Consider the following 16,654-nt stretch of genomic DNA (forward strand, 5'->3'; position numbering starts at 1 on the left):
AGAGAGGTTTAAGAAAAAATCTAAAATAAAATTTTATTTGTTAATATTTATATTTTTAATTAAAAAAAATTATTTTACAAAGAATAGTTGTTTATAAAATTATTATAATCAATATTTTTAAATATATTTTTTCAATTAATAATAAAATCAATTTATTTAATTTTTATTGTGATTTTGTTGATATTAAAATGAAATTTTATTTAATTTTATTTTTAAAAAAACTTGAAAAGCACAAAGTTTATAATAAATAATTAATATAACTCTTTAGTAATGTATAGATTTAGAATAATCAAATTTCTTTATATAATAAAAAATAGCATTATTTTTTATAAAATAAATAATATATTCTTAAAGATGAATGAGTAAATAGTAAAAATAAACTTTACAGTAAAAACATGAGTGCTGTGATTTAAGTTGCAATAATATTATAAATGAGGAACCGAGGTAATGATACATTAAGAGTCGTAAAGGCATAGTAATATGTTTAGTCTTATTTCTAGCTATTTTATAGGAGAGAAACATAATGATATTGCTAACATTACTTGAAGCTTTTATGCTACACAGAGTTATGATCGGTAACAAGAATATGAGGTCCAAAGCAATTGTCTATTTAAGATGATAGATGATAGATTGATCGATTGTTTGATTTTTAATCTTCACATTTTTAACCAATATAAAATTATTATCCCCATTATTCGCAGGTGATAGATTCTCAATATTTTTTTCTCAACATTTGGTTAATTACTAAAAAAACATTTTTTTTTAGCTCTCCCTCTTTCCTTTACTGGGAGTTTTCCCCTCTTTTTTTACTTATTTTTCTCTATTTTATTTTTTATTTTTTTATTTATTTAATTCCTATTAATTAAGAGGGTTAATATTAGATTAATGTGTGGTGAGATGTGCACCATTGATTATATTGATCTATTTCTTAGTATTAAGATAAAGAAACACATATTAGGGTTTATAAAATTTTATCAAAATACAAAAAAAAAACTTTCTTAAATATTTTAAATGATAAAAAATAATAATAAATTAAATAAAAATCAAACTATTAATTATTTTACTCTTTTTTTTAGTTTTAATAAAAAACAAAAATATAAGAAATTAAAATGAATAAATATTTGGCACAAAAATGCATGAAAAGGTAAAATAAATGCATTGAAACAATCTACGCGAAATGTACTTCTGTAAAATAGACAGATAATGACCAAATTTTACAATAAAAATTGTTCGGTTGAAAAGGCTCAAGTAGATCAATATGTGGATGCAGACGTGCCGAAAAAATACAATGAGCATGTCGGGTTAAAATACGTGAACCATAGATCAATAAAATAGACAATTGCAATCCTGATCTCACAAAATTTTGCCCACTAACTTTACGCACATTTGAGAATCAATTCAACCAGACTGTCTATAAAACTGAAATTTTATTCTAATCAAAACAAAATGAAGTTGGATGCATGAAAGTTTAAAGTGGCCTACCAAAATTTGGGGTATGACACTCGTTATTGGAAAAAACTTATTGTGCTCGTGTATGGTCCACTAGACGTCTGAGACAATACATGGTGTTTCATACCACATTGTTGATATCCAAAATGGATCTCATCAAATATATTTTCAAAAAGCATGTTCTGATTGGAACAATAGCTCGATGTCAAATGTTAATATTTGAGTACGACATACAATATGTCACTCAAAAGACAATCAAAGGAAGTGTGCTAGCAGACCATCTCGCTCATTAATCAGTGGAAGATTATCAACCTATGCGGTTTGACTTTCCTGATGATGATATTATGGCTCTAGAAGAGGATGAAGAAGGGCCAGAACCAGGGGCTCGTTGGACTCTTGTGTACGACGATGCTTCTAACGCATTAGGCCATGGAATTGGAGCAGTATTGACGTCTTCAAATAATACTCACTTACCCTTCAAATAAGTGTCGCACCGCAAAAAAATACCTGAGCGCATCGCACGCTCGAAATACAACAGAGTCACCAGCGAACTTTGTTTATTCTAAAATAAAGGGAAAATATGATAAAACCTGAGGGAAAGAGAAAAAGGATAAGAAAGTCGGTTATGCAATGGGAAGATATTAACACCCCTCACATATGTTATACTCAACGGAAACCATTTTGATTGTTCTTTGTGATGATGGGTGTTATTATCTAAAGGTTACTTGTCATGGGTTAGTAGATTTAATTAAGGGGTGAAAACAAGTTTATTAATTAATGTGCTCGCCAAGGATTTGAACCCTCGTGCCTACGTATTCCCATAGTGCAATGAGAAAATTAGAGCTTTGTAATTCATGGTGGAAAATAAATATTTATTGGTTATTTTTAAGGAAAATTTATAATTGTATCATATAAGTGCTTTGACGTTGGCTGATTCAAACCCTCGTTCAGGTGCTCTAAGCTTTTAGTTTGACTACTAATAAACGGATTATAACAGTTCTTTTTGAAAAGAAAGAATTTTGTGTTTGAAGAAAGTTTGTGATTGAATTGAATTAAGAAAGAGTTTGTGCATTTGGTGAAAGTGTTGTTTAGTATGGTGAAAGTATTATTTGGACAAATAGTGTGTTGTTTGAACCCATATAATGGTATATTTAAACCAACAAGTGTGGAGTTTAACCAATAGATGGTGATTAGTCAACGTATAGTTGTAGGATTTTTCCTAGATCTAGGGATAAGGACATACAAATAGAGGGTTTACCTAAGTCTGAGTCTCACAAGGCAGACATGCAAGAAAATAAGGAGTTTGCCTAAGCACGAGTCTCACAAGACAAACATGCATGAAGGGGGACTTGCATAAGCCTGAGTTTCACAAGGCAAACGTGCATGAAATGGTTTGTCTAAGCCTGAGTCTCATAAGACAAACATGCATGAGAAATGGATTACCTAAGCCCGAGTCACACAAGGTAAACATAATAGAAAAGGAAGGTTTGCCTAAGCCTGAGTCTCACAAGGAAAACATGCATGAGAATGAGGGGTTCACCTAAGCCTGAGTCTCACAAGGCGAACATGCATAAAGGGTTTTGCCTAAGCCTGAGTCTCACAAGGTAAACATGCATGAAAAAGGGTTTGCCTAAGCTTGAGTCTCATAAGGCAAGCATGCATGAAAAAGGTTTTAACCATGAGAAGGTGATTAATCCATAAAGGATGTGGTTAACCAAGAACTGGTGATTAACCTCAAGAGTTGCGTATGGTTCAGAGATGTGTACTTAACTGCGAGAAGGTGATTAACCCATGAAAGAGGTGATTAACCAAGAGAAGATGATTAACCTCAAGAGTTGTATAGGTGTCTATCATGACGCAAAAAATACCTGAGTGTAAGGAACACTCAAAATATAAACAAAACAGAATCTCCGCTTAACTTTATTTATTCCCAAAGAGGGAAAGGGAAAATATCAATAAAACCCACAAAAAACAAAAAGAAATGGTCGTCACAACCAGATCGGGTTCGGGAGTCGGTTATGTAAGGGAAGGTATTAGCATCTCTCACATTTGTTGTACTCAACGGGATCCATCTAGTTAATTTCGTGTAAGAGTGTTAGCGTGATATTATTTGCGATCTTTTACTCATCGAATGAGAAAAAAGAAAAGAAGAACATTTTTTATTAAAGGGGTGCCTAATAAGATTTCTCAATCCTGCTCATACGTATCTCGAGATGCTATGGAGAACTCAAGACTACGTAGTTTTACTTAGTAATAACTAATTGGTTAATTTCTTTTAAGGAATGGTCTTTTAAACATATTGAGTGACTAAACCTTTACTTGTTGTTCACTCTTAGAGGCAGAAGACTCTGTTCGTTTCACATCAATATGGATAAAGCATACTCGTTTCTAAAAATGTTTTCAAAGTCGCACAAGGGCGAAAAACAAGTTTGATTTGTTTGAGTTGGTTTTAAATGGAGACAGACATTCGAAGAGGGAGCTTTACTACAACACTCAAATTCCCAAAAAGGAAGAGGCTTATCACTCTTAATTCATCCAAAAGTTTATTTATGAAAAATGTGTAGTGAATTAAGTCAAAGTTCATTAATGGAAGACGATTATTCACACGGGGAGCTCTACTGTAGTGCCCAAATATTGATTGTAATATGGAAATGACTTAATTCAAATAAGAGAAAGGACTTAATTTAGATAAGAGAAAGGACTTAATTCAAATATTTATTGTATTTTAATATGGAAGTTTAATGTTCGAACGTGGAGCTCTATAACAATATACTAACATTCAAAATAGAGAAAGTTTAAACCTGATCAAATTCGCTTTAAAAAGGAAAACGACTTGACGTTGAATTAAGTGTCTAAAGTTGATTTATGAAAAGAGTTTGGATTAATAGGGGGAGATACTCGACTTTGTATTCAATTTGGATTTAATTTGAGAAAAAGACTCGACGTTGAATCGAGTGTTTATTTTTTTGTTCTTTTCTGAAAATGATTGATTTTAATCTTTAGATTATCAATCAATTAACACAATAAAAATAAATGAAAGCGGTAAACTTAATACAAATCACATTAATAATGGTACAATTTGTCAAATAGGGATATAGTGCATCAATTTAACAAAACAAGTCCAATAAACAATTGTAAATAACATAAATCTCATCGGAGTTTTGAACTACTGAACTTAGCGCTATGTTAAGCAATTGTAAAGTGATTCATGTAAGAATCACCATATCTAAGGTCGGTTAACAAAACTTTATGCGTTTAAGCAGTTTATGAAGTTAAATTGAATTTTTAACTCCAAAATTGATATGCATCTGCGAAAAACTTGTGATTTAAACGATATTTTTTAAAATAAAAATATATATAAACGATAATTTAAACTAAAGAATCTAATGTTATGTTAAGCAAACGTAAAGTCATTCATATAGGAACGACCCAATCTCAGGCCGATCAACAAGATTTTTTGCGTTTAAGCAATTTCTGAAGTTAAATTGAATTTTTAACTCCGAAGTTGCAATGCATTTGTGAAAAATCGATGGACAATTAAATAGAATTTTCTTTTTAATAACTTAAAAATAATCAATTTTAATCAAATAAATAATAAATAACAATAAAAATAAACAACAACAACAATAATAATAATAAATAATAATAATAATAATAATAATAATAATAATAATAATAATAATAATAAAAAAAAAAAAAAAAAAAAAAAAAAACAAATTTTGCAATTGCAAGAAGTGTTTATATGCTATTGTATGAAAATGATAGTCTAATTAGCGATGGGTGGTGCCCATCACATGGTCACACTGTGTCCATTTAGTGCATAACGTGAGGCTCCTCAAATGTTAGTCAAAATCTCTTTATCTTTCATTAGGTATATTAACTTAAATTGGGTGTTTCTGCAACGAGAAAAAAATATTTATGACATGAATAAGTTAAACTACCATCTACTAGTTCTCCATTATAATTCAATTGCATGCACTTATATATTTGTCCTTTTAATTTTAGAATTTTACACTAACAAAAGGGTATATCACTAATCGACTAATGTTTTCATTTAATCATACACTTCTCCTATTACAATATGCCAAGTGTTCATTTTCAATTTCAAATTTTTAGATTTGAAATTTGAATTTGAATTAAAAAATTTCTCTCTCAAATCATTTCTTATTTCCATTTTCACTCAAAATTATAAACTTAAACAAATTAATTCTTACTTCTTTCTAATTGATTCACAAGTCCTATCAATAATTTGACAGCTATGACCAAGTACACATTTTCTTTCTTTCTCTCTTTTTCGAGTTTTTCTTCATATGCCCTACTATTGAATTTTTTTACCCAATATCCCCCCGTCTGAAAATTATTTCCCAATCTACCCCCTTTTTCAGTTAGGGCTCGTCACTTCAAGTGACGAGGGGATGAAGAAGGATTTTACGCAGTGTGGGCTCGTCACTTGAAGTGACGAGGACATGAAGAAGGATTTTTTTTAATTTTTAATATTTTAAATACTTTATTAAATACCAATAATAATTAATATAATTTATATTTTATTATTAATTCTATATTTAATTAATATAATTGATTTAATTAAAAATAATAATAATTTTTTTATAAAAAATATTTAAAATAAATAGTAAATAATTATAGTTTTTCATGATAATAAAAAAATTGTGATATTATTATTTTTGAAATATTAATAATAAAAATGATTAATTTTTAGAATATTAATAATAGAAATAATTTGTTTCTTATATATTAATAATAAAATTGTTATTTTTCCCTCCAAAATGTCAATCATTTTTTGGGAACGATATCTTTCCCGCCAAAAAGTTTTTGTGTTTGTACTGTCTCGGCCAATGATTTGCCGAGTATTCAACTATTAATTTTTGTATAAATAGCAGAACTTGTAGAAATGTAACTCAGACCACCAAATCCTTTCTTTAGTTCAGAATGTTTGTTTGTGGTCTTGTATTTTATGGACACGGTGAAAAAATGAGTGTTTGTCTTGATCCGCAATGGAATTTTAGAACACTGATTTCTGCCATCCACACTAGCTTCCGACAGTTGGGTGGGCATCGTATGAAGGTGAGGAAAGTAGAGTATCGTTGTCCATACATAACGTTGACTGATGCAAGCCCCGATGGTACGTACATGTATTACCTGGATCGTATAGAAAATGATGAAGATGTCCAGTGTATGTTTTCGGCACATAGTGGTGAAGTTAATAAAGGAGTTGAAGGTCCACTTGTATTGGTTGTTGTTGTTGATTAGTTTTTTAATTATCAGTTGTGTTGGTTGTTGTTGTTGTTTAGTTAATGTGGTCTTACTTTGTAACCATAACCCTTTGATTAACAAATGTATTTCATAAATGTTTGTTCCCAAAAGACATTAGAAATACACAATGGTTTATATATATTACGTGCATAGTAGTTAATAAATAAATAAAAAAACATAGTCATCTGAACGGATATTTAAAGCAACAACATAATCATCTGGAAGGTCGTTGGGATGGTCCTGCAACATTAGGACATTTCCTACGCATGTGTCCTATTTCACGACAAATTTCACACCTTCTCTTTTCCTTCTCAACGTCGTCCATCTCGGTTCTAATCCTGGTGCTGTTTGGGCGCCCTTTCTTCCTCCTTCTCATAGAGTCGTTGTGGCAAAGAGTAAATCCTTCATATTGTGGCCAATTCTCCTCACGGGGAAGTCCTAGGAAACTCTCCTGATAGACCTTGAAGACGTTAAGAATTTTGAAGACGTCTGGAATGTGAATGGAATAGTCCTAGCGTATGCTCGAACATGCTGCGATTACATGGGAGCAAGGTAAGTGAAATGCCTGAAATTTCCCACAGTCACAGTGTTGTTTCCTCAGATCAACGCTGAACGTTCTGGTTGGTCGACCGTCGTTATGATTAATCTTCTCTTGGACCATGAAATAAAATCTCTCTCGGTCGAACTGCATGACGTTATGCGTGTTAGCTTTGATGACTTCCTCAGACATCCCCTTGTTGCAGTTATCAGTGAAAACCTGCCCAGAGGCTAACATTTTTGTCCACTGATGGCCTCTTCTACCAAATAGTGATCCTAAACGATAGTACGTAGATTTGACCAATGCAGTGATTGGAAGGTTCCGGGTTTCTTTCAACACCGCGTTCATTGCTTCTGCTAGGTTAGTTGTCATGTGACCCCAGCGTTGCCCTCCGTCAAATGCCCTTGCCCACTTCTCGCGAGGGATGTTGTCTATCCATGATAAAGCGTCGTTGTTTGTTCTTCGGATTTCCCCCCGATAGTAGTTAAACGTTGCCTCTGTTAACGCATAACCCATGTTAACAACTATTTTCCGCAGATCCTTGTCTTTAATCTCCCGCATGAAGTTTTGCGCGATATGTCTAATGCAATAGACGTGTGATGAAGGAGGAAACTGCCATCCATTTTCCGGGTTGTTGTATGCACTCTTTATTGATTCATGCATGTCTGATATTAGGCATAGATTTGCTTGGGGGGTAACATGCATTCTCAAATTCTTAAGAAAGAAACTCCAGGCTTCCTTTGTCTCACTTTCAACCAATGCGAACGCTATCAGAAATATGTTCCCGTTCCCATCCTGTGCCACAGCCATCAGCAGATTCCCTCTGTACTTTCCGTACAACCAAGTTCCATCAACCTGCACAATTGGTTTACAATACGCGAAGCCACGTATACATGGTCTAAACGCCCAAAACAGACGATGAAATATCCTTTGGTCACCCAAGTATGAACCATCATTTGAAATCACAGGTAGGGTTTGTAATTCTATAATGGTACCTGGTAGATATGTTTTCATTACCAGTATCCACTGCGGAAGATCGTTGTAAGATGTCTCCCAATTTCCATAGAGCGACTCAACCGCCTTACACTTTGCAATCCATGCCTTTTTGTATGATATGATATACCGGTATTTCTCAACAACATGAGCAATGATAACCTTCACCTTAAGAGAAGCGTCCCGATTTACAAGCTCCATTATGCTCTTGCTAATCATTTCTGAACTGAGTTTTGTATGGTCTTGTGACATGGAAGTGGTTGTGCACGTATGAGGCCCACTAGACTTATCAACTATCCACCTTGAGTTGCCCTTGCGCAAAGAGACCATGCATTTGAAATTGCATGTTGAATTTCTACATTTGATGACAAAGCGTACACTATCAGATTTAACCACAGAAAAATCTAGACTACGTTTTATATGCCATTGTTGCAACGCCAGAAGACACTCTTCCTTATCTTCATACTCTATGCCCTCCTCTATTTCGTCAAAGTTGTGAGTTGGTATGAAACTGCCGAAAACGGAGATTGGTTCGGCATCATCCAAACTTATGTTTTGCATGTGCGCAAGTGGGTTGCACAAACTAATTGGTTGCGCTCTTAGTGCAACGGCCGGTGTGTCGAATATTTCCTCATTGCCATCGTCATCGCTAACACCGAATAGATCTTCAAATCGAACCTCCTCAAGATCATCCTCACTATTCTCGCCCACCTCTTCATTTGGTATGAAAGGTTCATTATTTTGAGTCGGCTCTTCGTCAATGGCTTGACTCATTCCATAGTCATGTGACTGTACAGATTGCGTTGGATAACAGTGATTTTCGTTGTGAGACGGTTGTTCCTCAACATTGTCACTCGGTTGTTCTTCAAGATTATCGACTAGACGAACATATATCTCAATGCTGGGTAATTGAGATAATGTTACATGACATTGAAACATCGACCTGACATCTTCGTCGGTCTTAATCAGTGTCATTATGTGAAAGACGGTATTATCATCTCCATTAAATAATGGTTGACGATAAATGATGTCTTCAACATAACGTTGTAACTTCTTTTCAATACGGTCTTTTAAATGATGAAAGTCGGAGTTGATGTGGATTTTGAAAATAGTTAAATTCGTATTGCAAAATGAGAATCCCTCACTTGAATTTGTGAAAAGTGACCCTTCGGAATGGATAGAAACAATTAAATTTCTTTGAGCCATGGATGTGTAATATTTGATTTAGTGTGAATATAAATGAGGATTTGATTTGGTGTGAATATAAATGAGGATTTGATTTGGTGTGAATATAAGTGAGGATTTGATTTGGTGAATGTAAATGAGGAAGTAGTAGTATTTATAGGAAATATGAATTTGATTTGGTGTGAATATAATACAATATCCAAATCACATGCTAATTTTAAGTTAAATAGAGGAGAGAGACAGAGGGAAACGCGTGAGGAAATTGGCATGTGATAGCTCGTCACTTGGATTGACGAGACAAAACCCTAGACATAAAGCACTCGTCACTTCATTTGACGAGGCAACAAAGAGGACGAATCACCTCGCCATTCCATTTGACGAGGCCTCAAAGAAGTAGGTACAGGTCGTCAATCAAAGTGACGAGCCATAGGTGCAGGCTATTGGCATTGTGTTTTCCCTTCAGCGTGGGAATCTCATGTTACAGGGAATCCTTACAAAAAAAAATTGCATGCATGACATGCAATGCAATGTCTAATCCTCTACTATTCCAACTTTTACCAAATTTTTTTATTATAATTTTACCACTATAAATAATCAATACTTCTACACTTCTTACTCATGATCTACTTACAATTTCTATTTCACACATTCTTACCCTCTTCAAATATTTACTCTCTTCAATTTCTACACTTCCTTTCAAGATGTCTTTCCTATGGATGGGCGAATCACACCGTGGGACGGCGGCAAACATTGCCGAATACGTAAGTCTCATTCAAATTTACCGTTTTTTATTATCGTTTTTTATTTCCGTTCTTTATTAGACCAAATATTTATTACTGTTATTTATTTTAATTTCAGCAAGATGGAAAATTTCGGGTTCATTCGCATTCATATATTCAACCAAGTGCGGTTATAATACCGTACTTGGAGCTAACAGGTTTTGCGAATGTGGCAAAAATTGCAAGTCTAAAAGTAGACTCTAAACTCATTGTGGCATTGTTAGAGAGATGGAGACCGGAGACACATACATTTCATTTACCAACAGGTGAATGTACCATCACATTAGAGGATGTGAGTATGTGATTCGGTCTCCGAATCCATGGAAAAGCTGTCAATGGGCCAACAAACGTAACCAATGACGTTTACATGGAAAATTTGGGCATCGAACCAACCGCCTCGGATAAAAATGGGGCTTCTGTCAAAATTGTTTGGCTAGAAGCACTATTAACGCAACTCAAAAATAACCCTAACCCGTCTGAGGCAGAAAATATTTTACATGCAAAAATTTATATTTTACTTTTAATTGCTACTTTTTTAATGCCAGATAAAAGTCACAATTTGTTGCATTCTTCTTGGTTACCTTTAGTAGGAGACCTTGAAAAATGTAATTCATACAGTTGGGGTTCTGCTTGTTTGGCTACACTATATAGACATATGTGCAAGGCGGCCCATAGAGGAGTAAAGAGAATAGGAGGATGTGTGGTATTACTAATTGTATGGGCATTCACACGCATACCCTTGATAGCCCCGGTTAGTAACGAGGTTCCATCATTTCCTTATGCATTAAGGTAACGATTTTCATTTAAATGCAATTTATATTTATCAAAATTATTTATACGTCACTTAAACATATTTTTTTTAATATGCAAGATGGTGCAAACGAGGTATGAATTATCGAACTAATCCTCGACATCATTTACAAGGGTACCGTGTTGCAATAGAACACATGGAAGAAAAAGATGTAAGAATGATTAATTATAATATTTAACTTATTTAAATTTATTTTATACATTCTAATATTAATTATAATATTAAACTTATTTAAATTTATTGTATACATTCTAATATTAATTATAATATTAAAGTTATTTATTTTATACATTCTAATAGTTATATTTCTTTTAACAGTTTATTTGGAGGTCGTACATACAATATCCAGTGCCTGATTATAATGACAGCCGAGTCTGGAGTGCAACAACATATATCATATGTTTCTATACCGTTGAGATGCATCAAACGGATCGAGTCAAACTCCAATTTGGATTTGAACAACAAATACCGTCTCCGCCAAGATGTCTAAGTGAACACCATAACATGACTATGGTCAAAGCTTGGGACACGCATTGGCAAGATTTAAATAAAGAAGAGCTGAAAGAATGGAAAAGAAGAAGACGTTTGGTGTTACAAGGAAACTCGTTAATTGGTGAGTCTAAGCCGGGTAGAGAATACATGAATTGGTTTTTATCAATTCCTTTTATGCACGTTGCTCCGACACAATTTTTGGATGATCCCCGTCAACGTGTAGCTTCTTCAACCCAACGCACAACCCAACACACAACATCACCCCCACAACAACATAACCAACCATCATCCTCAACTCAACAAACATACCAACACATCCAGACCACCCAACAACACATCATTTATTCCACCTCAACCTAACACCATAATCCCCAAACTCCATTCCCTCCAATAAACTACTTTTACAACCAACAATATCAACAACAAACCAACCTACGCCCACCCATACAATACACTCCAATTCCTCAACCCAACTTTGAATACTCAAACCCTCATTCTCAACCCCAACCTTCTAACACCACATACGCACATGCCACTCCCACATACAACCCTGATGATATGTATTATCCTCCTATCCAACACACCCACCCGAAACCTACACACAAACCACACATTCACTACCCAACTTTGACCTCACCGATGACCATTTAATGAGTATGCCTTCTTTTGGCGTTCAAGAACTCGACGTTATGGATATGCCTCCTAACACATCACAACAACATCAAAGTCAACAACAACAACAACAAAACGCCCTTGATGAATTGTCTTCCGACTCATCTCCGTCTCCCGTAAGACAAAGACAAGAAGACTTGGGCAAGGGAAAACGCAAAAAAGTTGGCACAAGATGTGGAACAGGCGGTCACTATAGATAAAATGTATTGCTTCCATTATATCAATAAAATGTATTTCTTCCATTGTAATTCTTAAAAAAACAAATTATTTCTATTATTAATATTCTAAAAATTAATCATTTTTATTATTAATATTTCAAAAATAATAATATCACAATTTTTTTATTATCATGAAAAACTATAATTATTTACTATTTATTTTAAATATTTTTTTACAAAAAAATCATTATTATTTTTAATTAAATCAATTATATTAATTAAATATAGAATTAATAATTAAAAATCAATTATATTAATTATTATTGGTATTTAATAAAGTATTTAAAATATTAAAAAAAATAAAAATCCTTCTTCATGTCCTCGTCACTTCAAGTGACGAGCCCACACTGCGTAAAATCCTTCTTCATCCCCTCGTCACTTGAAGTGACAAGCCCTAACCGAAAAAGGGGGTAGATTGGGAAATAATTTTCAGACTGGGGCATATTGGGTAAAAAAATTCAATAGTAGGGCAAGGCAGGAAAAAACTCCTCTTTTTCTCATAATCCTCTTCCCCCTCTCTTTCTCAGATCTATATTCCTCTCTCTTTCTCTCATGGCTCGTTTATGTTTTCTTCCCTTTCTTTCCACTCTTGATTTTTTCTCCTTCTTAATATCATAGATTGATTCCGATAAATATACCGTGGAAGTTGACTACAAAGGTTTTGTTCATGATGTATTGGAAACAGATTCCATTCGGGTTGAGATTTTGCGCCACTCAAATTTTGTGGTGGTTGATTGTCTGGACAAGATTCTTCTAATCAAATTTAGTTTGATTCAAAGCTTAAACACGACGATGATAACGACGAGAGGAAGCAAGGAACAACTAGGCTGAAGAATAAAATAGGAATCTTAAATATTTTACTTCAATTAGGTTTTGATTTTGGAAAAATGAGAATAAAACATTTGTTAAATCATGAGATTTCATAAAAAAGAGTTAGAACAACTAATTCTTTAATAAAAATTGTTTTATGCTGCATTTGTCAGATACCCTTATGATGAAGCTGCTACTGTGGTAATTTCTGTCATCAAAGATTTTAAAAAATGACTTCAAACAAGTAATATTACACACATATCACTCCACATTCTCTACTTGATAAATCACGGGTTTGTTTAAAGTCCAATTTGTTGATTTTAATTAAAGTTAAGATGGATCTTTTTAATCAACTGAATTACTCACTTTAAAGTAGTGGTGTGCAAAAATATGGTTAACCAAACTATATGACTAAACTATGATATATATTCTATTTCATGACAGTCTATCTGCAATTGCAAAAAGTGTTCCATATTTTAGTTGTTGATAATAGGGCTGGACAACGGGCCGAGTTGGGCGGTTTCGGGCCCAAAAGCCTCACCCATCCCAACCCACGGTTAAGCCATATAAGCCCATTTTCGCCCATTTTTGTAATCGGTTTGGACGAGTTGGGTTAGGACGGGTTGCGGGTTATGCAATCGGTTTAATCGGTTTTATTGGGTTGATATTATTTTGAGCCCAATAATACATTTTGATAATATTTTGAGCTACAAATTACTATAATTTAGATTCAAAATAAATTCAAAGTATCAAAAACTTCAATCCAAAATAACAACTGTTATGCTACTTCCACACAGACCTTAAAAAGAAATTAATAATTTACAACCACTGTATCATATACAAAAACTCAAAATACATGAGAAACAAGAGAACTTTTGAAAGTATATCAAACAGTTGACTGTCCATATTACATCTGCACATGGTTGGTTCATTCAGATGTCTCATTGTTCTTACTCTAGTCTCTCAATTAGTCATTTTTTCTACATAAAAGTTGATTGTATTTGCAATTTAGAGAAGAAAGCAGTATCATACCGAGAGAATCTCTCAGTAGCTGGGTCAGCTTGCTATTTCTGCAAACAAAGAAACATAAAATTATGTGATACCTTGACGAGGCTAGTTTTGAAACATTGTCAGAGTAAAGCTTTTTACACTGTTAATCAATAACAGTGGCAAAATACTTACTTGTAAGGCACATGACACCTCTTTCTCTTCAAAGCTACAAGGACATCAGCTAGAGCTGAAAGAGAAAGATTAATAGCACAACCTTCGTCAAGTGTTAGTCCTCTGGCCCCGGTTTTTAGCAATCGTTCGCTGCCTCCAAGATCAACCATCCACAACTTACTTGTTTCGCTTTTGGCTTCGGAAGAATCCCCACGTCTAAATATGTTTATCCTTGTCAAGCTAGATATATAAAGCTAAACAAATAAAGTAACTATCAAGCAGAGAAAACCATGAAAATGTTTTGGAGTATCTAATTAGAACTGTGACTCACCAGTGCGACCTGCTTGATGCCTGGTTTACATTTGTCCACGAGGTTGATCTGAATCGTTTTCCTTTGTTGTACCACCATCTTGCTTTAGCACTCTCGGAAATTTGCACTTCTGAGAGACCCTCAATTTCCACCAATCCCTTTGGATCTGTTTGGATGTTGAGATTGCTGTAAAAGTAGTTGGTGAGCCACAGTGTTCTCAAGTAGAATTGATTCTAACTTGAAGCTAGAATCTGAAATTTTTGCCTCTACAATTGATTTTTAGCCTCAAATTTATTGATTAGCCCAGTTTTACATAAATAAGTCAACTTATATTCAATTATCTTTTAGGCAGAATCAAGTTTTAGTGAAAAAAAGTAAAAAGGTTACCACTTAGTGAGAGGTTCATGTGTTCTACAAGACTGTCTTGGAGACAGCAGATCCCTGACATGGCCCATGTAAACTTCCAACATACTCATTGAAAAAGTAAAAGAGGACGAAGCATCCATTGACGCTTGACGAAAGAGTTCTTCAATAGCTCGAGGAATAATCCCTAACTGCTCATTTGTACCATCCTAAAATTAATCATATACAATCAGAAACCACAACATACATTGGATAACATTAATTAGCAGATGAACACAATTTTGACATCACTGACCATGGTGAATGTCTTGCCTGTGCCGATTTGACCATAAGCGAAAACGCACACATTGTGCCCGTCCATTGCAGATCTTAGAGTTGGCTCCACTTCAACAAAAACACTTTCTGCAGATGTTCATACAATGGTAAACACAGTAAAATTTGGTACAAATATCAAATAATTAAAATTAGGTAACACAACAAAATGGAATTTGATAGAGTACTAACCTTGAGTTGTATCTTGATGAAAAACCTTATCAAACGCAAACTCTTTCCTTGTCCCACCAAACTTAACTCGAACTCTCTCTGATTCAGCTGATACAGGTTCATAATTTCTTCTCTTCTCTTTCGAAAGATTCGGTCGAATCCTACAAAACACTCTAATGCTCCCTGAATAACAAAATGAAAATTTTCAACCCTCTAATAAAAATAACATATTAACATATAATAGAAACCCCAATTAAGACTCTACCTTTGATATCCAATATCTTACTCAATGCTTGTCTCCTCTTTCCATCCACTACTCTCTGCTTCAGCCTCAGTTCCTCAACCTCTCCTGCATAAAACAAAACAAAATCAGCAACATTTATTTCACTTTCACATATTTAATTCAACAAAAACCAAAAAAGGAAATAAAAAGATTTCTAATTTATCTATACTTTGTAAATTGGATATCAAGTGTTGAATCTCGTTGTTTTGTTGCTCAGGAACAACAGCCACATCGGTGTAAACTTTTGAAACCGGTAATAACCCTTCAACTGAATCAGAGTTTGAAACCTGAGTTTCAGTTTCTGAAGGCAGCAGCTGAGTCTGGTCTTCTCCGTTAGAAAGCAACATATTTCCACTCACAAGTAAGAGAAGTTTCTAGAGGCTTTTGCAAAACGACAAGAAGCTAGAACATGAATAATGAAGCATGCGTTATGGTGAAGCTAATCATGTAGAGAAGAAGAAAAGAAAAACAATAACCGTGATTTCTGTAACGTAAACGAAAAACCAGAAAAAAAGAAAAGAAAAAAGTGAGGTTGAAACAAAGGAAGCACTGATTTTGAATCAGGGTGTGAAGATCAACCCTAAGTTCCAAAAATCACGGTTCATGCAGGGGTAGCAAAAGTCACATTCCAGTTTCCAAAGATCAACCCAAAGTAATCAAATATTATGCACAAATCAAGTTTTTAAGTTATAGAGTTAGAGAGAACAAAGAGATTCATCGAAACAACAACAATATAAGCAAAAAAAACACAAACTCTAATCACCTGTAGAGTGAGAGAACTGGTCCAAAGCCTTTAATCACCTGTAACAACAACAATCATCATAAACCCTAAATTA

General features: G+C 33.9%; 2 protein-coding genes across 2 annotated transcripts; both read right to left on the reverse strand.

Annotated features, from left to right (window-relative positions):
* Positions 1-7,231: 7,231 nt before the first annotated feature.
* On the reverse strand, positions 7,232-9,226 carry LOC127107587 (uncharacterized). Its single transcript, XM_051044884.1, has one exon. The coding sequence runs from the start codon at positions 9,224-9,226 to the stop codon at positions 7,232-7,234; it is 1,995 nt and encodes a 664-aa protein (XP_050900841.1).
* A 4,817-nt stretch (positions 9,227-14,043) lies between these two features.
* On the reverse strand, positions 14,044-16,165 carry LOC127107597 (kinesin-like protein KIN-14U). The gene is made up of 8 exons (XM_051044893.1): positions 15,988-16,165; positions 15,801-15,884; positions 15,557-15,718; positions 15,348-15,454; positions 15,077-15,261; positions 14,711-14,875; positions 14,401-14,619; positions 14,044-14,288 (listed from the first exon to the last, which is right to left on the reverse strand). Exons 1-8 carry the CDS (start codon positions 16,163-16,165, stop codon positions 14,186-14,188), a joined length of 1,203 nt encoding a protein of 400 aa, XP_050900850.1. The 3' UTR covers positions 14,044-14,185.
* Between the last annotated feature and the right edge of the window lie 489 nt (positions 16,166-16,654).

The sequence above is a fragment of the Lathyrus oleraceus genome, chromosome 1 (genome assembly GCF_024323335.1).
Source record: "Lathyrus oleraceus cultivar Zhongwan6 chromosome 1, CAAS_Psat_ZW6_1.0, whole genome shotgun sequence".
Lineage (NCBI taxonomy): Eukaryota > Viridiplantae > Streptophyta > Magnoliopsida > Fabales > Fabaceae > Lathyrus > Lathyrus oleraceus.